Source organism: Rattus norvegicus, chromosome 7 (genome assembly GCF_021556685.1).
Source record: "Rattus norvegicus strain SHRSP/BbbUtx chromosome 7, alternate assembly SHRSP_T2T, whole genome shotgun sequence".
In the NCBI taxonomy this organism is placed as follows: Eukaryota; Metazoa; Chordata; class Mammalia; order Rodentia; family Muridae; genus Rattus; species Rattus norvegicus.
This window is the reverse complement of record NC_141540.1, coordinates 32630001-32653479: the sequence shown is the minus strand read 5'-3', so window position 1 is coordinate 32653479 and position 23479 is coordinate 32630001. Positions and strand designations below refer to the sequence as shown.

The following is a 23479-nucleotide window of genomic DNA, read 5'->3' as shown; positions in this document are numbered from 1 at the left end:
AATCCCACACCTGGGATTAAAACAAAACCAAATCCACATAACATAACTGGGGTTATGTTATGAAACCAAAATTGTCACTACATGTTTACCCTGTATTCACTTTTTGTCCAAGTTAGTTTTTAAATGTATTTCAGAAAATAAATCCAAAACTTGGTACCAGGTTCTGACTCTTCACCCAAATCCCTGTTTTTCTGTTCTGTCTACTACAGATATCCCTGATCCTCCGGTGGCACCAAATGTGACAGAAGTGGGAGATGACTGGTGCATCATGAACTGGGAGCCTCCTGTCTATGATGGAGGGTCTCCAATTTTAGGTAATCACATTCTGATCAGCCTGAAGGTTACCACCAGTGCAGTTAGCATTCTCTTAAAGCATTTTAGAACAGAATACATTCTGGAAATTAAATCTAGGACAAGGTCTGCTGAGTTGGTAGAGTCCTGGCCTAGCATATGGGAGTACTCAACAGGAGTACTCAACAAGAGTACTCAACTGGAATACTCAACCAGAGTATTCAACCAGAGTACTCGACTGGAGTACTCAACCAGAGTATTCAACCAGAGTACTCAATAGGAGTACTCAACAGGAGCACTCAGCTCTTAGTACTGCCAAGGAAGAGGAGTAAGAGATGGTGCTTATTATACCATATACTATGGCTTCAAATAACTGTTGAAATAAAAATATCTATTGTGATGTTCTACGATTTCTTGGGATTTGAACAGCTCCATTGCACGTCCCCTGACCATCTCTATTGCATGTCCCCTGACCATCTCTTTTTCTTGCTTGTTTTTCACTCAACAACTAATTCTGAGACAGCTCCAAGTCTAACTCCCATTGTTCTGGTCAGTAACTATCATACACACAGGGTTCTGTGTTATTTAATGTTCTATTACTCTGAAGAGACACCAGGACCAAGGCAACTCTTGTAAAAGCAAGCATTTAATTGTGGGCTTGCTTACAATTTTAGAGGGTTTGTCCATGATCATCATGATGGGAAGCAGACAGGTTTGGTACTGGAACAGTAGCAGAAAACTTTAAATTCTGATCTGCAGCCAGCAGGCCAGGAGTTGGGCCTGATATAAGCTTTGAAACGTCAGAGCCTACTCCCAGCGATGCATTTCTTCAAACAAGGCCACGCCTCCTAATCCTTCCCAAACAGTTCTACTAACTGGCTAAGTATTCAAACATATGAGCTAATGGGGGCCATTTTCTAAACCATCATAGATTGTGTCCTAAAGGAATTTTTTATCATTAAATTCTTAAGAGAACTTGCTTCCTTAATGGAGAAATTTTTTTTCTATAGATAGTAATAAAACTCACAAAACCAATTTTTTTGTCTCTTCTTATTCCCATTGCTATAACCTTCTGGGCTCTTGGCTCTCGATTCCTCAACAACAATGACTAAGCTGCTAGGAGCTGTATGTCTCTGACTCATTTTCCTTTTTTTCCTGGTACAAATTTTATTTTTTTTCTACTCCTATTATTTCCTTTGTAATTTACAGAATTCACAGTTGCATCATCTGATCTCTAATAACTAGTGGAATAGGGTGCATTAAAGTATAACTGCGTTTGGCTATTTTACTCAGTCTACTTAGAATGTACAAAATTTTGAGACCAGCTGTCCCGTAAAGTTTAAGACAAGATAGAGAGAAACAAAAGACAAGACAAAAGCAACCCGAGTCTCTATGTTTTCACCTACAGGATACTTTATTGAGAGGAAAAAGAAGCAAAGCTCCAGGTGGATGAGACTGAATTTTGATCTCTGCAAAGAGACAACTTTTGAGCCCAAGAAGATGATTGAAGGGGTGGCCTACGAGGTCCGCATATTTGCGGTCAATGCCATTGGCATCTCCAAGCCCAGTATGCCCTCCAAGCCCTTTGTTCCTTTGGGTGAGTCCAGAGAATGCCTCTGTTGTAGACATCACTGCCCCAGCTCGTTACAGCTTCCCCTCCGATATATATCTAAGCTGGGCTGGACCTGGAGCTTCTTAGAGTGGTGGGGTGGGTAAGGAGGCCAGACATGTTAAGGGCAATATTGTAAGAACTTCAAAACTGACTTTGGAGAAGTTGACCATTCAGAATGTAGGTCATGGAATTCATTTCCAGAACTCCAGCGGGAGCTGCGAGTGGCTCTCCTTGCCACTCCTGGCTCTAAACATGTAGCATGTAACTGTCCATGTAACTGTTCTCCATTCTCCTTCCTAAAGTATCATAGACCAAGGGTACATTTGACAACAAACCTCTTTGCTTTATAACTGCACCTTAGTTTATGGCTGCATCTTAAGTTTATCTCTGAAACATCCATAAAATATCCACAGAAGGCAAATTGAAGATAAGCTGTCTCTACTAATTTGCTGCATTAAAGTGTTAAGAAATGGGAAATTCAGCTGGGCATAATGGTGCACACCTTTAATCTCAGCACTTAGGAGGCAGAGGTAGATGGATCTCTGAGAGTTCAAGGCCAGCCTGGTCTACAAAGTGAGTTCCAGGACAACCAGCGCTGTCACCCAGAGAAACAATGGGAATGTCAGTATAAGAGTTTGCTTCAAAAGTACAAGTCTAAGGATGCTGGAACACGGCTCAGTGATCAAGAGCAGGGACTGCTCTTGCAGAGGACCTGGGTCGGATCCAGCATCTGCGTGGGACAAGCTCACAGTTGCCTGTTCTCTAACTCTGGGGGAATCTGATGATTCCTTGGAATGGCAGGCACCTGAATGTATGTGCCCCTAGCCCCCTCCAACACGTGTACACGTAATTTAAAATGACAAATATTTAAAATTATAGGGCTAGGGTAATTTGACTCTGTGTCATTAGAACCCTGAAACTGATTCCTCTAAGTCCCTTTGGCTGCCCAGCCTCTCGTACAAACGTTTCAAACTGGAGGAAGAGTGTGGCGGTCTTTCCCAGACCCTTGTCAGTCAGACGTTTGGCTTATATGTGGTCATGCTCTGGGCATTCCCAGTGAGTCCTGGTGAGACCCAGAGCTTCCACATGTATGGTTTAGCGGCATCCCAGTTGTCTTTTCGAGGGCACTCTGTCCCAGCTCCATATTCACAGCTGCTGCTTCTTCTGAATCCTATCTTTTTAGCTGTGACCAGCCCTCCAACTCTTCTGGCTGTCGACTCCGTGACCGACTCCTCTGTGACAATGAAGTGGAGGCCCCCAGACCAGATTGGTGCTGCAGGTTTAGATGGCTATGTGCTAGAGTATTGCTTTGAAGGAAGTAAGTACATCTAGGCGTTAACAGTGAATACCGCCATCGCTAGGTGAGATATGCCTCGCTTTCTTTGGTCTTCCTTGGGAAATCGTCGCTTTTCTTGCGGAGAATGACGCCACGCCAGAGGTCGTCGTTCTAAGATGTAGGTGAATGTAAAATCCCTCTAGTATATAATGCTATGGATGTAGATGCTGAAAAGGAAAAAGAGCCTTAATCAGGCTGTAAGGCTGGGCATCACCACTGTGCTAGCATAGGGCGACGGTCCTTTGGCAAGATTTGGGGACAAACATTTCTATATTGGGTGCAGCTGCAGTGTGACACTGAGTGGACATCTACTTAGGGGCAAGCACTGGGGAAGAAACTGTATATTTAGCCAACCAACGAGCATCTCCTTCCTTCTTAAAGAGAGGAATCATTAAAATCAACTCTTAACTGTAAGGAGAGAGGTTTAAATCCCAGAGGGAATGGAGCATTCACTGTGTGGCCATAACTTACCTCAAGGCTTGAGTATATGAAAATTAAATTTTGGAGGAGAAAGAAAAGACTCTAAAGAATCCCCTGATTAAATTAAAGGAGAGAGAAAGAAAAATGTCACAGGAAACCAAAACCAAAAAGGTGTGGCACTCACTCATTGTCTAGTGCTCTTAGTTTCCTGACTGCCATGACCAGAAGAAAATGAAATTTGAAAATGAATTTTGCGTATAACTCAGTAATAGAGCATTTGCCTAGAGTGTAGTAGGCTCTGGGTTCTATCCCAAATAGGAAAAAGAAAAAAAGAGAGGAAAAGGAAGTAAAAAGGAAGAGAAAAGGAAGGAAGGAAGAGGGAAGGAAAAGGAAGAAAAAAGGAAGGAAGGAAGGAAAAAGAAGGAGGGAAGGAAAAGGAAGAAAGGAAGGAAAGAAGGAAGGAAGGAAGGAAGGAAGGAAGGACTGGCTCTAGACTCAGGTTCCTCTCTGGTTGATGGTAAACAAACAGACCCCCTCCAAAGAAGCTTACTGAGGTCCCACAAAACAAAGGCCAAGAATTAACCTCTAAAACCATTCTTTGGACGTCAAACAGTGAAGTTCCCCATGAAGCAAAGAAACAATACATTTGGGAATCAAGAATTAAACACTGATGGATGTCCCTGGAGGAAAAAAAAATCACTGTGGAGAAGAAACTTAACAGAGAGAAAATGTTGAAATCCCAGCGTGCACTGCATCCCTGGCAGAAGGGAGAGTTGCCACTCAGGAAGAAGCACAGATGGGGATGAAGCACCCCATGCCACCCATCCGTCTCTTTACTCAGCCTCGCTCCACTGGCCATGCTTTCTCCAAGCTTCAGAAGGTCCTTGATCCAAAACCAGCGGGGAGGGGAGGGGGCATTGTAAAAGAAAAGGGCCCAGGGTTAACACAGGCAGGGAAACGGGTGTTGTGACTAATTCAACAAGAAAATCCTCCAGCATATCTGAATGACTTATTTGCACCTGCTGTCCTGGGCGCTCCATTCTGCTTTTCAGACTGCCCAGCCAGTAGGATCTCTTAACCTTATATGTCACGAGGCTTCTGAACAACCTTCTGTATGTGAATGAAACGGAGCAAATTCTTTACTCTTTTCTTTCTGATAGGTTTAAAACGTAAGAAGATACAGCAAAATGATAGATGGCTGTCATTTTGATGTTACCCACCTTAGATAAAATACAACGAACTGTATTTTACGTCATCTGTGTGTGGTCTGTGTAGATACATATGTATATCAGGATATACATATGTATAGGTACACGGTCATTCTGTATATATTTGCCACGTAACATGTCGGAATTAGCTTTCTATGGAAACTCTTTCATAACGTCTATCTTTCTCCTTGTCTCTCCTTGTTTTCTTAATGTGGCTGCCTGATTCTTCATTCTCTTTTAATGGCTGCAATTCTCCAGAACTAATTTTCTCAAGTGTTGAATGCTTTTGGATATGTCAGGTTTATTCCATAAAAGAAGTCTTGTATACGATTGTGTGCGTTTTTATTATCATTCTGCCTTTCTGTTTTATTTTTAATGCCTGAAGCGTTTTACTCTTGTGTTTCTTCCTTCATTCCAGTTCATCCTTTTCTTAAAATATACCTCACGCATTATTGAACAACTTCCATATTCCCTCCCCCACCCTCAGGCATCCTTCTCTCTATTCCCGGAGATAGAGTAGCTCAGACATGAAGAGATGGGCTACTCCTGTTCCCCTCCCATCTTTCTCCATCTTTCTTTATTCTGTCCTTTACATCTGTCCTTTATTCTTTTGTGTTTTTCCCCGTTCTCTATTCCACTTTCCCATCCACTGAGTCTTAACTATGAAACTAGCAAGCAGACCATTTGCTGAAAGATGTATCTTTTTTTCAAAGTAATAGTTTATCATCTACATGCCCTCTCGGAGGTCAAGTTACCAAACCTCCTTTGTAGTTCTGATAGGGCTGGAGAGAGAGAGAGAAAGGCCAAGGTTCCCGGGGCAGCCACTCCAGATTCCTTGCCCCAGCTCATCTCCTTGGTACCAAAACAGGTACATTATTCCAAACCACTGAGACAAGCCCCAAACCATCATGTGGGCCCTTTGCATGGATTACAGGGGCACCAGAATGGCCGGGTATTTTTTTTTTTTTCTTGGTGCAGAGTTCATTGTCATAGTAACCAGGGCTGGAGCTGATTCCTTTTTCTGCCTTAAGACTCAGCTGAGGCCTGCCTGGTACCACAGTGCTAAAGTGTCCTCCTAGACTTGGATTAGAGAGCCCTGCCACTGGAGCATCCTGTTCCCTAGGGGACAGGACAGGAACCGGCTGTTTTCTGCGTGCTGCTCCCTCTGGATTCCAGAATCGAGTCTTCCTTTTCCTTCGAGGTCTTTCACTCTCTAGCTCTTTTTCCCACCTGCGGAGGTTTTCTCAGGCTCTTTCTCCTCTTCTCTTTTCTGATCCCTTCTCTTCTCTGGGGCAGACGCCTGCAGACAAAACCCACAGGCCTTAGAGGATAGGCAGTGCCTCTCTGGAGAACCCCTGCCTCCCCTTAACACGTTTGTTCTCTTTCGTCACTACTTGGAAGAGAAGTCTCTTTGCTTCCTTTACTAACAGAGAATGCTAACTACTGATACAATGTTCTTCTGGTGTGAAAGTGGGTGTCTTTAATTAATTTATTGACGGATTCTCAAAGGTACATCAGCAAAACAGTCTAATGAAAATGGGGAGGCTGCGTATGATCTACCAGGTAACGTATTCTGTGAAGCTCTCGGACTTTCTTACTCTTTGAACCATACCTGGGAATGTTTCATGACCTTACACAAAGGACCACCCCATGACCTCCACACAGAAGGTCCCTAGAGTTGAGGGGGGGAAAGGGGTGACTTCCTCATGGGCTCCAAGACTTCGTTTTTTAATGAGTGGTGATTTCTGACTTTCCAGAAGCTGAAATACTTGTCCGTCCTGGATGCTGGGTTTAAAGTCTTTTGATGTTTCAGCATCAAGTCAGTGCCACCGAGAATGACAGTTACCCTGTCTCCCTGCCAACCTGTGCTCACAGTCAAAGAGCTGCTCTAACAGAGCTACCCATTGCTGAAAAGAAAAATCCAGCTTTGGGCTGAGAGAAAAGGGTTGTGCCAACACAGGAGACATCCGCTCATGGGCCTCCTCGCTTCTGAGTAGATAGAATTGGCTTTTCTTCATGAGTGCAAACGAGTATGATCATATTCTTTATGTACATAGTAAGTTTCATGACAATGAAACAGATAATAAATAAAAAGAGACCATGTGGCAACATTAGTGCCTTTCTTTCACAAGAAGGGCATTTTCCTGTCTTTCTGAACTTGAACGTTTATCAGTACATAAATCTCAAGATTATATCAAGCAGATGGAACCCCGTTGGCCTTGAGCTGTTGCGAAATTATTGGAAACAGTTATTGTTACTCAGGGAGCTTTGATTCCTAAGAAAGAGTTTTTATTTATTTTTGTTGGAAATGGCAGAGTCTAATTTAATTCTTCCTGTTGTTCATGCTAGCCATTTGGGGGCCTTTTTTTAGGTATTTAAGTAGTCATAACCTGAGTCTAGTCCAGATCATGTTCTTTTCAAAGGATCTAAGTATGAATGAAATGCTAAGTTAGAATTGGTTATGATGGGCCGGGATGACTTCTCTCACTGAACACGGTTCCCGTTTCTTTTCTTTGTCTTTGACTGGTTGTAGCTGAGGACTGGATCACTGCAAACACAGACCTGATCGACAAGACCAAGTTCACCATCACTGGTCTGCCCACGGATGCAAAGATCTTTGTACGCGTGAAGGCTATTAACGCGGCTGGGGCCAGTGAGCCCAAGTACTATTCTCAGCCCATCCTTGTGAAGGAAATCATTGGTAGGTGGCAGGGTCCCGCATTTAATTCACCTTTCCCATCATTTGCTTTTACTTTTTACAATCTCTTTCTCAGGCTGGGGAGATAACTCAGTCAGTAAAGTCCTCCTGCAGGCATAAGGCCCTGAACTGGATCACTAGAACCCACATAAGAAAGCCAGGAATGGTGATGTGCTATATAATCCCAGTGCTAGTAAGACAGACAGACAGACTGGGGCTCACTGGTCAGCCACTGTAGCTAAACTAGCATGCCCTGGGACAGTGGATCCCCCTCAAAAGCAGAGGGACAAACCTAAAGTGGATATCATCCTGAGCAATGACACCCAAGGGTGACCTCTGGTCTGTATGTGCGTGCAGGTTCACACACACACATACACACACACACACACACACACACACACACACACACACACACACCACATACACACACTATACTACACACACACAGATGTGCACACACAGACATATGCACACTTCCCCACATACTACACACACATACACATCACACATACACACATACTACACCATACACACACTACACACACACACCCAACATATTTACACCACACCACACATACACACACTATACCATATATACACACACTACACACACAAATGTGCACACACAGACACATGCACACTTTCCCCCACATACCACACACACATACACCACATCACACATATACACATACTACACCATACACACCACACACACACACACACACACACACACACACATACCACACCATACACATACACACAAACCACACACACATACCACACCATACCACACGTACACAAACACCCCCCCCCACACACACACACACTTATCCCTTTCTTAAGATTTATTGGGCTTGGGCTACCATTCTTTTGATAGTTTATGAATGCTTCCTGGGAGTGAAAAATTCACAGATCCCTGCTTTCAAGGCAGTTTAGAAGGTCAGCTTTGGGCTGTATAATTTAGTATTCAGAAGACCAGCTAATTGACTTGGTCATACTCTCTGGTGGAACTATACCTGCCCTCCGGCGCGTGTGGGTCTCCAGGGCCATTTTCATGACGACATGGATACAATCTGGCCCTTGTCAATGTACCCTTATCTGCACTGATAGTATAAAGCTACATGTAAACGAAGCCTTTGCATGAATCAAGTCAGTGCCACTGCGAACGACAGCTACGCTGTCTCCCCACCACCATACTTTGCCTTAGAGTGTTGTCGATCAAACTAAGAAATGTCAGTTGTACCAATCTTGGCTCTTGAGTCCATGTCTCTTTTTTCTGGACTGGAGAACAACTTTCAAAATTTGGTTCTCTCTTTCCACCACGTGGGTTTAAGGAATTGAACTCGGGTCATTGGGCTTGCATAGCAAGGACCTTTACCCAGTGAGGCATCTTGAGGCTTTTCTCAAACATGAATGGGATGGGAGTGTCCATTCAAGGCATGCGATTTACAGCGTCTGTTGTCAACTTGCTCATAGAAACATTTGAGCTTTCAAGAAAAAAGAATTTTGGAAATCTTAACATCATTATTATGGACTTGACAGCTTTTGAATACTTAAAAGTATTGATACAGCAGTCATATCAACAAGTAAAATTTTTAAGATGTTATACAATAAAACATGGTCAGCATTTGGAAGATCCGCCCAATTCTATGTAATAATTGTTTCCAAATGATAAATGCACACGAAAAAAAAATATATCATGCACAGAAGGTAGTCATAGTGTTATATGCCCTTGGTGTCAGCTATTTGAAAGGAGGCTGAGGCAGGGGAATTGCTTGGCTTCCAGTTCTCTAAGTATTCAAATGCTTCCTTCCTCCCCTCTTCTTCCTCCTCCTCCTCCTTTTTTAAAGATTTATTTATTTATTTTATACATGTGAGTACACTGTCACTCTGTTCAGACACACCAGAAGAGGGCATCAACTCCTATTACAGATGGTTGTGAGCCACCATGTGGTTGCTGGGAATTGAACTCAGGGCCTCTGGAAGAGCAGTCAGTGCTCTTAACCACTGAGCCATCTCTCCAGCCCCCTTTCTCCCCTTCTCTCTCCCTCTTCCTGTCTCCCCCCACCGTAAACCCCCTCTCTCTTTCACATCTACATTATATTGTGTTTATGAATGTTTTAGCTGCATGTATGTCAGGATGCCATGTCTGTGCCTGGTATCCGAAGAGTCCAGAAGAGGGCACTGTATCTCCTATAACTGGAATTACAGTTGTGAGTTATACCCAGTGGGTGCTGGGAATCAAACATCAGAAGAGCTGCAAGTGCTCTGAAGTGCTGAGCTCTCTCTCTAACCCCATAAAAATACACCGTAAAAATCAATCAATAAAAACATATCTGTACTCGGAGAAAACAGCTTTGGACCAGATTTGCTAAATATACTGTTAATGGAACATGTAGGATTGTGTGTTAAACAATGTGACCCCCCCAGGATGCTCAATAGCGTCATACCATTCTCCTTAGGCAAGGCCATTTTCAGGGAACTATATTGTCTGCTTTTCTACCCTTCCCCAGAGCCACCAAAGATTCGCATCCCAAGGCACCTGAAGCAAACTTACATCCGTAGAGTTGGAGAAGCTGTAAATCTGGTGATTCCTTTCCAGGTAAAATGCAGAGACCCCCTCTCCTTGTGTCTTTCCAGGGCTGGAGTGTTTAAAAGGTAGAGCAAGATAGTCCAGCCTGTAAGTTCACCGTGTTTCAGAATTCCCCAAAAAGATTAGGTCTGTAATGGAAAATGCTGTACAACTGTCAGATTTAAATTCCGAAGGACACAGAGACCTACTCTTGCCTAAAGGCGGGGCGGGGATATCTGAGAGGAAGGGAAGGAAGAAATGTTGGAAGAGTCCCTGTGACCCAGCCATTTGTAGCACTGATCGTTTGTACCAAGTTCTCGTGTTCAACAGAACGATCTTCTCCTAATTTCCATAATGGCTCCCTCCAAGCAGAACTCTACTTTGAAATCTTGATGCCACTAACTCAAATGCATGCCCACTGTGAAATAATTGCTCCAGCAAAAGAATCTGCTGTTTATAAGAATAACCTAGTTCTTTCTTTCCCTCCTTCCTTCCTTCCTTCCTTCCTTCCTTCCTTCCAGTCTTTCTTTCTTTCTTTTAACAATAATCAACTTAGGTCTTTCACTCACACACACACACACAGAAGTACAGATTTTTTTTTCCTTTCCCCCTCTCCCTCTCCCTTTGCCTCCCTCCTTCTCTCTCTCTCTCTCTCTCTCTCTCTCTCTCTCTCTCACACACACACACACACACACACACACACATTTGTGACATTATTTCTCTCCTTCAAAACACACATACACACACACATACACACACACACATCTGTGACAATGTTATTTCTCTCCTTCAACACAAACACACACACACACACACACACACACACACACACATTTGCAACAGTGTTATTTCTCCCCTTTAACTTTTCTGTCTTTCACTTTAGGGCAAACCAAGACCAGAACTGACCTGGAAGAAGGACGGTGCAGAAATCGACAAGAATCAAATAAACATTCGCAACTCAGAGACTGATACCATCATATTCATTAGGAAAGCAGAGCGCAGCCACTCAGGCAAATACGACCTGGAGGTCAAGGTGGATAAGTACGTGGAAAACGCCTCGATCGACATCCAGATCGTTGGTAAGTTTGGAGGGAGGAGCTAGCGCATTCCGTCAACGGAGTCAACTAGTCCAAGGACCAATGGTCTTCATCATTCAGCGGGGGAGATAGGAATGTGATAGGCTTATTCTACGCAAAAATATCTTTAAGACTAAAAAAGAGGTGCCAAGTATGGTGGTACACGCCTGCGATCTCAGCCCTCGGGAGGCAGAGGCGGGAGGCTCTCTGAAGTTAAGGCCAACCTCATCTACCACGTAGAAAGGTCCAGTACAGCCAGGACTACATAGAGGGACCCTGTCTCGAAATAGATGATAGATAGATAGATAGATAGATAGATAGATAGATAGATAGATAGATAATAAAATAAGAAAAAAGAAAGCAAAGCAATTTAAAAAGAAATAGGCGGCAAGATTTATTAGTATTTCAAAGTAACTTTTACTGACTAAATGTACTCATCGCTGGAGGCCTGGGGATGTGTGTAAGGACACACATATATATAGGACACACATATGTATAGGACACACTTTTAGTGAGCGTCATCGTCCTTGCTTTATAATGCCTGATTCCTTGAGAAGAATTTCTTATGCTGATCCTTGCATTAAACAACACGGCAGCTTCTAGGCAGTTTAAAATGATCCTTGCCACACCTGCAGTTCACTAGCCGCAAAGCTTGGGTGAAGAGCGAAGGCTTTCCCTAATGTAAAGAAGCAGCAGCTAAAGTCACATAGCTGACCACAGGAGTTGAGCCTTTGTGCCAACCGGCACCTGTAGAAAACAAACAGGTTAGTTCCCCATCGTTGTTCAAAGTTAGGGAAACAGAGTCGCAGCCCACGGCTCTTGCTTAAAAAAAAATTCCATAATTTTTTGCAATGTCAGTAAGAACATTTAGGAGGCTGGTGAGATGGCTCAGAGAGCGAGAACACACAAACATGAGGACCTGGGTTTGGATCCCAGCACCCGCATAGCTAGCCACAATGCAGGTATGGTCCTGCATGGGCCCAAAAGCCCAGCACTGGGTTAAAAGGAGAGATTAGGATTGTCCTGACTTCCTACTTGTCAGTGAAGCTAAAAATAGTAGCTCCTGGTTCAGAAAGAGACTTTTAACCTCAAACGAGTAAAGTGGATGGAAACACCTGATACCCTCCTCTGGCTTCCACACGTATGCACCTCCCCATCCCTGACATGTATATGCACCCATATATGTATATGCCGCTCACACACATAAACAGAATTTAAGGGCCCAGCATAGTGGTGCATGCCTATCCTTCTAGCATGTAGAAGGCCAATGCAAAAAGATGCTGAGTTAAAGATCACATCTATCCACAGAGTCAAACAAACAAAAAAAATAGCTAATTATCAGTGCTAAGAGAAGCCTTGTTTCCAATCACTTTTTGGTTCCAGTCAATTTGCTGGGACTTGGGATTCTCTAACTAAAGGGATACTTCCTCTGGGGAGCCTGAAGTTCTTTTTTTTTTATTTAATTTTTTATTAGATAGATTTCTTTACTTGCATTTCAAATGTTATTCCCCTTCCCAGTTTCCTGTCCATAAGCCCCCATTCCCTCCCCTCCCCCTCCCCCATATGGGTATTCCCCTATACATCCCCCTTACTGCCCCCCATATTCCCCTGCACTTGGGGGCCAACCTTGGCAGGACCAAGGGCTTTCCCTTCCCCTGGTGCCCCAACAAGGCTATTCATTGCTACATATGCAGTTGGAGCCCTGGGTCAGTCCATGGGTAGTGGTTTAATCCCTGGAAGCTCTGGTTGGTTGACATTGTTGTTTTTATGGGGTTGCAAGCTCCTTCAACTCTTTCAATCCTTCCTCTAATTCCCCCCCAATGGGGTCCTGTTCTCAGTTCAGTGGTTTGCTGCTAGAATTGACCTCTGTATTGAACATGCTCTGGATGTATCTCTCAGGAGACATCTATATCCGGTCCCCTTCAGCATGAATTTTCTAGCTTCATCAGTCTTATCTAGTTTTGGTGGCTGTATATATATGGGCCACATGTGGGGCAGGCTCTGAATGGCCGTTCCTTGAGTCACTGCTTTAAACTTTGTTTCCATATCCCCTCCTATGGGTATTTTTCCCCTTTTAAGAAAGAGTGGGAGCAGGCAAATGGAATGAACTAGAAAATATCATCGTGAGCCTGAAGTTCTTTAACTCAATCCTTAAGGGGTCTTTTAAGCTAGGAGGAGTATGATTCGGCGCAGATAAAGGAATCCCGGGTTGTGTGCAGACCCCATGGCAGAGTCTGGAAGAATGTTGCTCCTCTAATGAGAAAAAGGACATTTCAAGATATCCCCCTGTAGCGGGGTATAGACTGGAAGGGAACATAAATTCACAGTGATGGCATGAATCCATCCTACAGACCGCCCAGGCCCACCCCAGGCTGTGACTATTGAAGATGTGTGGGGAGAGAATGTTGCTCTAACATGGACACCACCAAAGGATGATGGGAATGCTGCCATCACAGGGTACACCATCCAGAAGGCCGACAAGAAAAGCATGGTAGGTCTGACTTTTTGTCCTCTTGCTATGTGTTAAGTACTGTTGTATCTGCTGGGGAGAGGGAGGTAGGGAGGAAGGGAGAGAGAGAGAGACAGAGACACAGAGACACAGAGACACAGAGAGACACAGAGCGAGATAATAGACAGACAGACAGACAGACAGACAGACAGGGAATATTCCTATACTTGATATACTCCTCAGTCAAGACAAGTTGAAGGACATAAAACCATAAGATAAGCCAATATAAAAAAAACATTAGGATAAAGGTTTGCATAGAATTTTGTAAATAAATGAATACATAGCTATGCTTTCTGTTATTAAATTATCTACACTCTATAGATAACAATGGACTTGAAAATTCCAAGGAAAATACTTTTCCTTTAGAAAGCATGTTTTTCTTAGCAAACCGTACCAAGTGTCTTAACCTATTCATTCGTTCATCCAGTAAGTAGTCAATATTTACTTTGTGTATTGAATCTACCAGGCACCAGGGACTGTCATAGGCTCTGTGAGGTGGAAAGAGAAGGCAAGGTTTGTGTTAAAGGTGCAGCCACTGGAGTTGGGAAATCAAACAAGTCAATAAATTGTGTGTGTGTGTGTGTGTGTGTGTGTGTGTGTGTGTGTGTGTGTGTGTGTGTCTGTGTGTAGAGGTGATAGTTAAAATAACCTAGATTAATAAACTAGGCAAGTGTATTGGATCCTATTAATTTTTCTCTAGTTATTGGATCCTATTAGTTTTTTCCCTAGTCATTTAGCTTCCTCTGTTACTCTTCACAGTAAATTATCACTTAAATCCTATAATTATATTTCGTCCCACAAGAGACTGATGTTATTGGGTGGATGAGTAGATGACAGAAATCATGCGCTTATGTAAGATGTGAAATAGCAGTAGATGATGGCGTGAATGTAATGCACAGATGAAGAGTAAATTGCGAACAGCCGCAGACGAGTTACGTTGTAATAAATGTATATCACCGTCGCTCTCCATGTAAAAGTCACTGCTCTTCTAAAATCAACCTCACATTCTTTTTGTTCCAGTCAATAGGCGATTTCCATCCAATCATAACCATTTTGTCCCTTCAGGAATGGTTCACCGTCATTGAGCATTACCACCGAACCAATGCCACCATTACCGAGCTGGTCATAGGAAACGAGTATTACTTCCGGGTCTTTGCTGAAAACATGTGCGGCCTTAGCGAGGACGCGACCATGACGAAGGAGAGTGCTGTGATTGCCAAGGACGGTGAGTTGGGAATGGACCGGCGTTTGGAAACCTTGGTGGACTTGCCGGGGAGCAGTAAAGAGGAGATGGCAAAAAGGGAGTAAGGATGAGCATGCTGGGAAATCAGGTAGTAATATTCAAGTAAAATCTCAGTTCTACAGGCAAATTGTTTTGTAGGGGAATTATACTATCATTGTAGAGCTTACTAATTTAATTCATTCCAGTTTCTGATTGTTGGGTCTGTCCAAGGTGAATGTCACACAGATAGGAAAAATGGCGAGTTTCTTGGTTTTCTGTTTTTTTGTTTGTTTGTTTGTTTTTTGTTTTTTGATACCTTCAATGTAGTGTTTACATGAGACTTGCTCTAAAAAGGGTGGGGAGGAGCTGAATTCTATAATTTCATTCAATCACTCTCAAGTCCTGTAAATGAATTACTAGCTAGTCTATATAAAAGGCACAACAGCCTGGTGTTTATTTAGCGGTAAGCCTAGACTGGGCAGAGTGTGAGAGCTATTCTAACTTACATCCCTGTCATGTCCCTTGGTGGTCGCTGTCTGAGTCTCACCCGAGTGGCTTCTGCTCATCAGTTACCATAGTGGGCATTTCTCCATCCACACGCTCCTGGTCCATCTCCTCTCACGTCAGCATCCTCCTCTCCTTGTCTCTTTTCTCCTCCTCTTTCTCTTCTCTCACCTCCTCCTCCATGGCCTCTTTCAACTGCCCCTACCTCGATTCTCAGTTCTCACCATTCTCTCTCTACTGCCCGATCACAGGGCCTAGCCTTCCATTAACCAATAGCTTTAAACTGGGGGGCAAGGTTTGCACAACAGAGGCCAGCGTGTGTGGTGTATGTGAGGATACACTCGTCTGAGGGCAACCAGATCTTGGGGTTCAGAATTTAGCATGTGTGTACACAGCACCAGACCAACCCCCAACAAAGTCCTTCTCTGTAATTTCCACATTAGGACATATCTTTGATCAAGAGACTCAGAAAGACAAACTACATCCATTCAGTACTTGGTTTAGTGTCTCATAACCACTTTAGCTTCTGTTCTAGGTATGGCCTGCTCTGTGTGTGTCCCCATCAGAATAAGCGCTGTGTGGCATTTGCTCGTGCTTTTCTGAGGAGGCAGATTTACTCATGAGTAAAGGATGCTAAAAAAATAATACACTCTCAGGCCGACTTCTATTCTTTTTTTTTTTTTTTTTTTTTGGTTCTTTTTTTCGGAGCTGGGGACCGAACCCAGGGCCTTGCGCTTCCTAGGTAAGCGCTCTACCACTGAGCTAAATCCCCAGCCCCCCGACTTCTATTCTTAAACATCTTTTAATACTCATTTTTAAGGTAAGATCTATAAAAATCCGGTGTACGAAGACTTCGATTTCACAGAGGCCCCCATGTTTACTCAGCCTTTGGTTAACACCTATGCCATCGCTGGTTACAATGCCACCCTGAACTGCAGCGTCCGAGGAAATCCCAAGGTACCATGAATTAATTCCTAAGGTACAATGAATCACTTAGATTCCGAAGCATCTCTTTTATATTTGCCATGATATATGGGCAAGTAAAAAGATAAACAAGCCTTCCAACTCCTATCTGTGTCTTTCTAGGGTTAGGGAGTGAAGAAAGATGGAGTTTCTAGATAAATAACTACAATGTTTAGATGTAATACACGTAAATGAACATGGTATATGTCTTCACCATCTAGTAGATAGCCGCTGAAGAAACAAAGCCACACAGCAGAAGTAAGAGGGGTATGGTTTCACCTGGAAAAAGGAAGCGGTAATGTTGTGCACGCTGTGTGCCTTGAATGTACACACTCCTGATTCATCAGTTGCTTCCAGATTTTAAAACTTGATCTACAGGCTCGCGCTATGAGTTCGTAATAGATAGGATGTATTGCTGGTGCACGGCGCGATTTGGCGTTCATCGAGAGCTCTGTAAGCCACTCAACAGTCGCACGATGATTCAGGGCAGAATCTAAACTGGGCTCTGCTAAAATGGGGGTATCAAAACCAATTGAGGGGGGCTGGAGAGATGGCTCAGTGGTGAAGAGCACTGACTGCTCTTCCAGAGGTCCTGAGTTCGATTCCCAGCAACCACATGGTGGCTCACAACCATCTGTGATGGGATCCGATGCCCTCTTCTGCTGTGTCAGTGACAACAAAAAAATTAAATAAATAAATAAATAAATGTTAAAAAAAAAATACCAGATTGAGGACACTTAGAAATGTTCTCAAGTTTCACCGTGTTGGTGTTTAAAAGTAACAGCAGTTGTCTGTCCATAGTCGTCTGTGTCCCTGGGTGGCACGTAGGGAAAGTACCCTTGAGCTTTGAAAACTCTGATAGAATGGAATGCTGTAATGGCGGCATATTATCTTGGCAGAATGGGGGGATCCAAGGGAGAAGCCAGGAGGAGCATAAGAGGAAGGTGCGGAATTGATGTTTAAATGGGTGTGGTGTGGGCCCCTCCACCTGACGGTAAGGAAATGTTAACCCCCAACGTAGGAGGAAGGCCAGGGCTGCTGCTCTCAGTGTGGAGTCTCAGCGTGGAGAGGCTACGTGCCACCCTTTAGGAATAGCATTGGGGAGCTTGCGGTGTAACAAAACCAAGGCCCCAGTGCCTCCGGGAATGTTCCCGATGAGGCGGGAGGGGGAGAAAAGATAAAAGATAGAAAATGCTCCCACTCTGAGCTCTGAGACACAACGTAAAAAACACAGGGCCTCTGAGATCGTGTCAAGGGTGGGTACATTTACAGAGGGAAGGAATATGTCGGAAAGCAGCAGAGATCAATACCTAGAATGTAGACCAAGGGTCAATCACGCAGAGACCCACCTTCCCAGGTGACTAGTCTGTCTGTTGCTGATCTTGCGTTATTCAGTCAGAACTGATCTTGGACCGATAGATGGTGAGATAGATGGGGAGGCTCATGTAACCTATGAAGAATTAGACACAATCTGAAGACCATGTCACCTTTTGGGTATTGTCTGAAAAACTACCCAGCAATATACTTTCTATCGTGAATGTATAGCACAAACCTGTCGATCAAGTTTTAACATCCGGATATGATTGATGATGAATCCAGAATGTGTGTGTTCAAGGCACTCAGTGTGATGTGATGTGTACATTGTGCAATGGTTTTCACAACCAGCACACTTACAAACACATTTGCAAGACAATAGAGGCATAGAACTCATTGTCTTATAATTGAACACTCAGGTGCCCATGTAGATTAATGTGGGAGGCAACTTAATCCATCTGGAAGGGTGCCCCTGAGCTGACCTGTGAACAATGGCAGCTTGCCTCTTCAGAGGTGTCCATCTAGTCTCTTGCTAATGACGTAGATCGGAATTTGAGACAAGCAGGAACGAAGCAGCTGCCCTTCTGAGATGCCCTTTCTTTCTAAACCGTGTTTTTAAATCCCATCACTGGGTCTACTTATATGGTCCGCACATCACAGGCCTTGACTTGACTTTCTTCAATCTGAACTTCAGCCCAAAATCACCTGGATGAAAAACAAAGTGGCGATTGTGGATGACCCAAGATACAGAATGTTCAGCAACCAAGGAGTCTGTACCCTGGAGATCCGTAAGCCTAGTCCCTATGACGGAGGCACGTACTGCTGCAAAGCAGTCAATGACCTCGGGACAGTGGAGATCGAATGCAAACTGGAGGTGAAAGGTACGCCAGCTCCGAGCTCACCTGTGGGCTTAAGTTGAAGGATGTGGCTTAAAGAACCTTGGGATGCAAAATCCAGACGTGATGTGGTGGTGACTGGGCTGAATTGGTGGGGACGGACGGGACACCCCACCTCTGCATTCATGCTTGTTAAGATACCTGACTATTTGGGTTAACTTGCTTTAATAGTTTTTTAAATTTTTGTTAATTAAAGGAATATTGATTTCGGTGACATGTTAGGTGGACAGCATTGTGAGAATGAATGAAGTAAAAACAGTATTGCTTCAGTGACGTAGTCCATCTGCAAATGGAAGCCTAGTTAATTAGTAAGAGCTTATCTACTGAAACCAGTTAAGGAAGTCACAACATTCGTAGTAATCTGTGAAACTACATATATAACATATATACATACACACTTAATATATACATATATATCTTATACATAAATATACAGATATACATACATATATACACATACATACATAATATACATATATACATATACACACATACATACATATACCTTATACATAAATATACATATATGCATACATATGTACAAATATATACATATACACATAATACACATATATCATACATAAATATACATATGCACACACATAAATACACATACATTCATATATACATATATACACATACATACATATATATCTTATACATAAATATACATATATACATACATACACATATATACATATATATACCTTATACATAAATATATATATACATATACACACACACATATATATGTACACATATATACACACACATATATACCTTATATATAAATATACATATATATGTATATATAGACATACATACGTATATACTGTATACATAGCTATACGTATATACATATATACACAAACATACATATATACATACACATATACATATATACCTCATACATAAATATATATACATATATACACATACATACGTACCCATGTATTCATATATACATACACATACATACATATATATACCTTATACATAAATATACATATATACATACATATATTTACATACTATATACATATACACATATATACATACACATACCTACATACATATATATATACCTATGTATATAAATATACATATATACATACATATATACATATACATGTACTTACCTACATACATGCATTCACATACTAAATAATTTTAATTTACAGGTTTATATTCCATTTAAGAAATGTCATAACTAATGCAAGCCAAAACAAACCACATAAGGATTAATATAGGAGAAAATATTAGCATAAATTGTCATCTTAATCACATTTCTTATTGACAATTGTTTATCCTAAAGTTTTCCTTAACAACCAAACCCACTTTGGGATACCACACGAGATCAGAGAACACGATTACAATGTCTTTTCTCTCTCATTCTTTATTTCTATCCTCTGATGACCAAAATATTTTATTTGCCCTGTCTATGATGAAACAATTAGGATCTAAAACTTTAAAAGATGGCTTTGTAAATACACATCTTATAGTCACACTAAATGTCCACAATATTTTGAGAAGGATTTTTTCCTCCTTATTTTGGTCTAAATAGAGTACAAGAAACTTCTTGAACAATGGCATGCTCTTATAATGTTTCTAATGTTTCTTTCTCTTACGGTGTATATTCTTTGTCTTGTGTTTATATCCTTGGTTATATGATAATTCAGAAGAGAGAGGTATTTCCAGATTTCCACAGCTTACTTAACTATTGAGAAAGTCCTTATAGATGTAACCACTACACTTAGCTGTGTTCTTAGCCTAAGTGATGATTTAAGCCACATTTATAAGTCATCTGGTTTCTAAATTTCTAGCTTTTACATCAAGGTATTATTGATATTATCAAGGCATTATTGATAAATCTCTATAAATCTCTGTCATAAATTCACGCCTTGAAAATAACTAAATGTTAAAGGGCGTAAGACGATACTCCCCTAAGTGGTTCAGTATTTGAAGCCTTCTATACAAACAAATATTATGCATGCGAATGTTATGCTACTCTAAGTAACTTTATAGTAAACTGAGTAAGGACCAGATTTAATAATGAATAAGATGTGTTCTTTTGTTAAAAAAAATCATGATAAGGTATCAACTGTAATTCCTCTCTTAATATAAGCTTTTGGTCCGATAAGCAAAGCTGAGACTGATTATGGTCAGATTGCTTTCTGACGAGGGGTTAGTTACTTAAATGAGTTAAGCTATGTATTAAGAGGTAAGAATGTTAACGGAGAATAAATAAATACGGTACAAATATTCTAATTCTGCAGTGATATATCAAGGAGTAAATACCCCTGGACAGCCAGTCTCCCTGGAGGGGCAGCAACAGGTTCAAAAAGTTCACAACCCACTGGACTCTTCCATTTTCTGTTCCATTCCTCTTACATGAAAACGCACTATGCATGTAAAGCTTGGTTTTTCTTGGTTGCTTTTAACCGTATTTCTTAGAAGCTCATGGCATACAGCGTTTATGCCATGAACGAGGAAGGCAAATTATCCAAGAATATTAATTAGGTAAAAACCCGAACCTTTTATCAGAAGACTTAAAGTAACAGAGCAGCTCTCCCTGTAGAGTCAGAAAACTACATTTGAGGAAAACTTCATTTTATATACAACTATCAAAAAATAAAAAGCAAAAAACCCTTTGGAAACGAGGACTTTTTTTTAGTGTTTTCATTTTTCAAATGGATAAAGATATGTTGGTCCTGGAAGACAGTTTTGTAGCATGGGGAATTTATATCCGCGATGGACTTTAGAAACGGGGCGCCTTGAAGAGGGCATGCTCTGTGCACTTTTGGTGGAGGACACAAAGGATGGGTGTATCATGTGGAAAGTCTCATACGTAAGACTCTTCCCATTGTAAATTCACTGGAAGAGTATCAAACCTATTCTTCTATTGGACGGTTTGGATATCTTGATGGTATCCCAATTATCTCATATGTTTATAAACTTAAAGGAAACGTTTAGCGCCCTGTGCACGATGGGTTACACATAGAAAGCTCTATTCACGTATGTGACCCTTTCTCACTTGGAAGAGCTAATTAGGAGTTCCTTGAGGGCTAGACAGACAACCTGAAGTAACCCTAATGTAGATCCGTGCCTGAATTTACAGTATCTGCTTTCTGAATTTAGAGGTTATGACAGCCCTGACGAGAACATAAAATATCAGAATCTTTCCTCTGAAGTCTTGTAGGTAATAGCACGGTCACCCAGGAGCTTGAATTTAAGGCTTGACTTAGGTTAATTCCATATCATCGGTCTCAAAATATTATACACTATTTAATATTTACACTTGATAATTTTGCCTTTTGGAATTCCAACATATATATATGAGCACTAACATTGTTAAATACTGTCTATGTTTTTCTTTTGTTGAAAAACACAATATATATATGTTGTAGGGTATTTTTTTTTTAAGCTAACGGTTTGGAATCTCTCACCATAAATATTTGCTAGTCAGATTAGCTTTGCCACCTATTCTATCAAAGCGGCGATGCGTATTATTAATTATTGTATTAATGATCCTCTTGAAGTGACACCCTTCACTCCTCTATTCTTCCTTTGCCCTTCACCCGACTAAGGATTAATGAAATCACCTCATACTTGTGACCGTAATTTTCACCTTCAACGTACATTCAACTTTGACGCTGGCACTTTATTAATGCTCACAACATCTCTCTCTTCTCTCTCTCTCTCTCCCTCTCTCTCCCTTAGTTGTAGCACAGTAAGGATGTTTGAATGTATATTGTCACCCAAGGTAAGCTTTCATATGGTCTTAGCATATGAAGCTTATGAATGTCATAAGCCATGCCAGGCCTGTGGAGTATGGCATGATTCTCCTTCCGTAACCCAGTGGAAACAGAACCTGATAACTTCCTAGTTTTCGTTTGTACTTCTGGATCTTGAAACTAACTTCCGCTACTGACCCTTCACGACTGTGTTTTTTTTTTTTTTTTTCTCCTCCCTTGACATGCGGCAAGTTGTTGAATGTGGCCAAGCATGACTCAAAGCATTTGATGTACATGAAAATGAATGAATGATTCCCCCCCCCCCATGCATTCTGAATTCTTTGCATCAAGGAATGGACCCATATATAAGTGGCATCGTTTCTACCAATATGTGACGTGGTTGGTTGGTTTTGTCTTTTTTTTTTTTTTAATTAAGGAGAATGAGTTTCTTAAATTTGCATCGGAGGCGTTTTTAAAGAGTGCCCAAGCAGCATGCTGCTTCTGTCTGGTCGTGAATTTTCCAGCGAGTGAAGCATTCATTAAAGGGCAGTGCAGAGTTCTGGTTTCGAAGGGTTTTTTTCTCTAATGACACTTGAGGGTTTTTTGTTTTTAATATACATAGAACGAATCCAGAAGGTACGTATGAAATACTAGTTGGCATCTCTCTCACTCTCAGAAGGTGTTAGTTCTAGTTTTCTGCACAGTTTATAAATGGCCAAAGTCAAAGCGAGGTTTTTTGGGTTTTTTTTTTTTTTGTTTTTTTTTTCTCTTCCAGTGTGCTGGAATCAGAGTGTCCTGTGCTTAATTAAAAAAATACGTTAAGAAATGGCTCTCCCGCTGACTTAAGGCCATTTGGTCAAAACCTTTCTATCACACGGAGGGCTCCCCAAACCTCTCAAAGAGCAATGCCAGGATGGAACAATGGTAGAGGAGTAGATTATTATGGGTCTGCCAGGAACTTGATTTTTTTTTTTTCTAGATGCCAAGTGCATTATATTCCAAATGCATTAGAACCAGGAGAAGATTTCAAGCAGGGACTGTGTGAGTCTTTGTAGCTAAGAACAAAAACAACCCTGTTCGTAGGCAGCTAGCGCAGGAGTGTTCTCTATAGTCTTTCACATCGT

At 41.8% G+C, this 23479-nt stretch overlaps 1 protein-coding gene across 35 annotated transcripts in view; it reads left to right on the top strand.

Annotated features, from left to right (window-relative positions):
- The window catches only part of Mybpc1 (myosin binding protein C1), an 85598-nt gene that overhangs the window by 61799 nt on the left and 320 nt on the right, over positions 1 to 23479 (top strand). For 6 of the 35 annotated variants that reach the window (XM_087557856.1, XM_087557847.1, XM_087557840.1 and 3 more), the window contains 13 exons: positions 210 to 314; positions 1700 to 1888; positions 3087 to 3221; positions 6377 to 6430; positions 7401 to 7568; positions 10079 to 10167; positions 11021 to 11216; positions 13565 to 13704; positions 14788 to 14947; positions 16269 to 16405; positions 18420 to 18606; positions 20898 to 20956; positions 22342 to 22384. In XM_087557856.1, the coding sequence (XP_087413982.1) occupies positions 210 to 314; positions 1700 to 1888; positions 3087 to 3221; positions 6377 to 6430; positions 7401 to 7568; positions 10079 to 10167; positions 11021 to 11216; positions 13565 to 13704; positions 14788 to 14947; positions 16269 to 16405; positions 18420 to 18606; positions 20898 to 20956; positions 22342 to 22347 (1625 nt within the window). In that variant the 3' untranslated portion in view covers positions 22348 to 22384. Of the gene's footprint in view, positions 1 to 209; positions 315 to 1699; positions 1889 to 3086; positions 3222 to 6376; positions 6431 to 7400; positions 7569 to 10078; positions 10168 to 11020; positions 11217 to 13564; positions 13705 to 14787; positions 14948 to 16268; positions 16406 to 18419; positions 18607 to 20897; positions 21032 to 22341; positions 22385 to 23479 lie in introns of those variants that run through there. The other 29 variants (NM_001100758.3, XM_087557864.1, XM_087557858.1 and 26 more) reach the window with 6 other exon arrangements.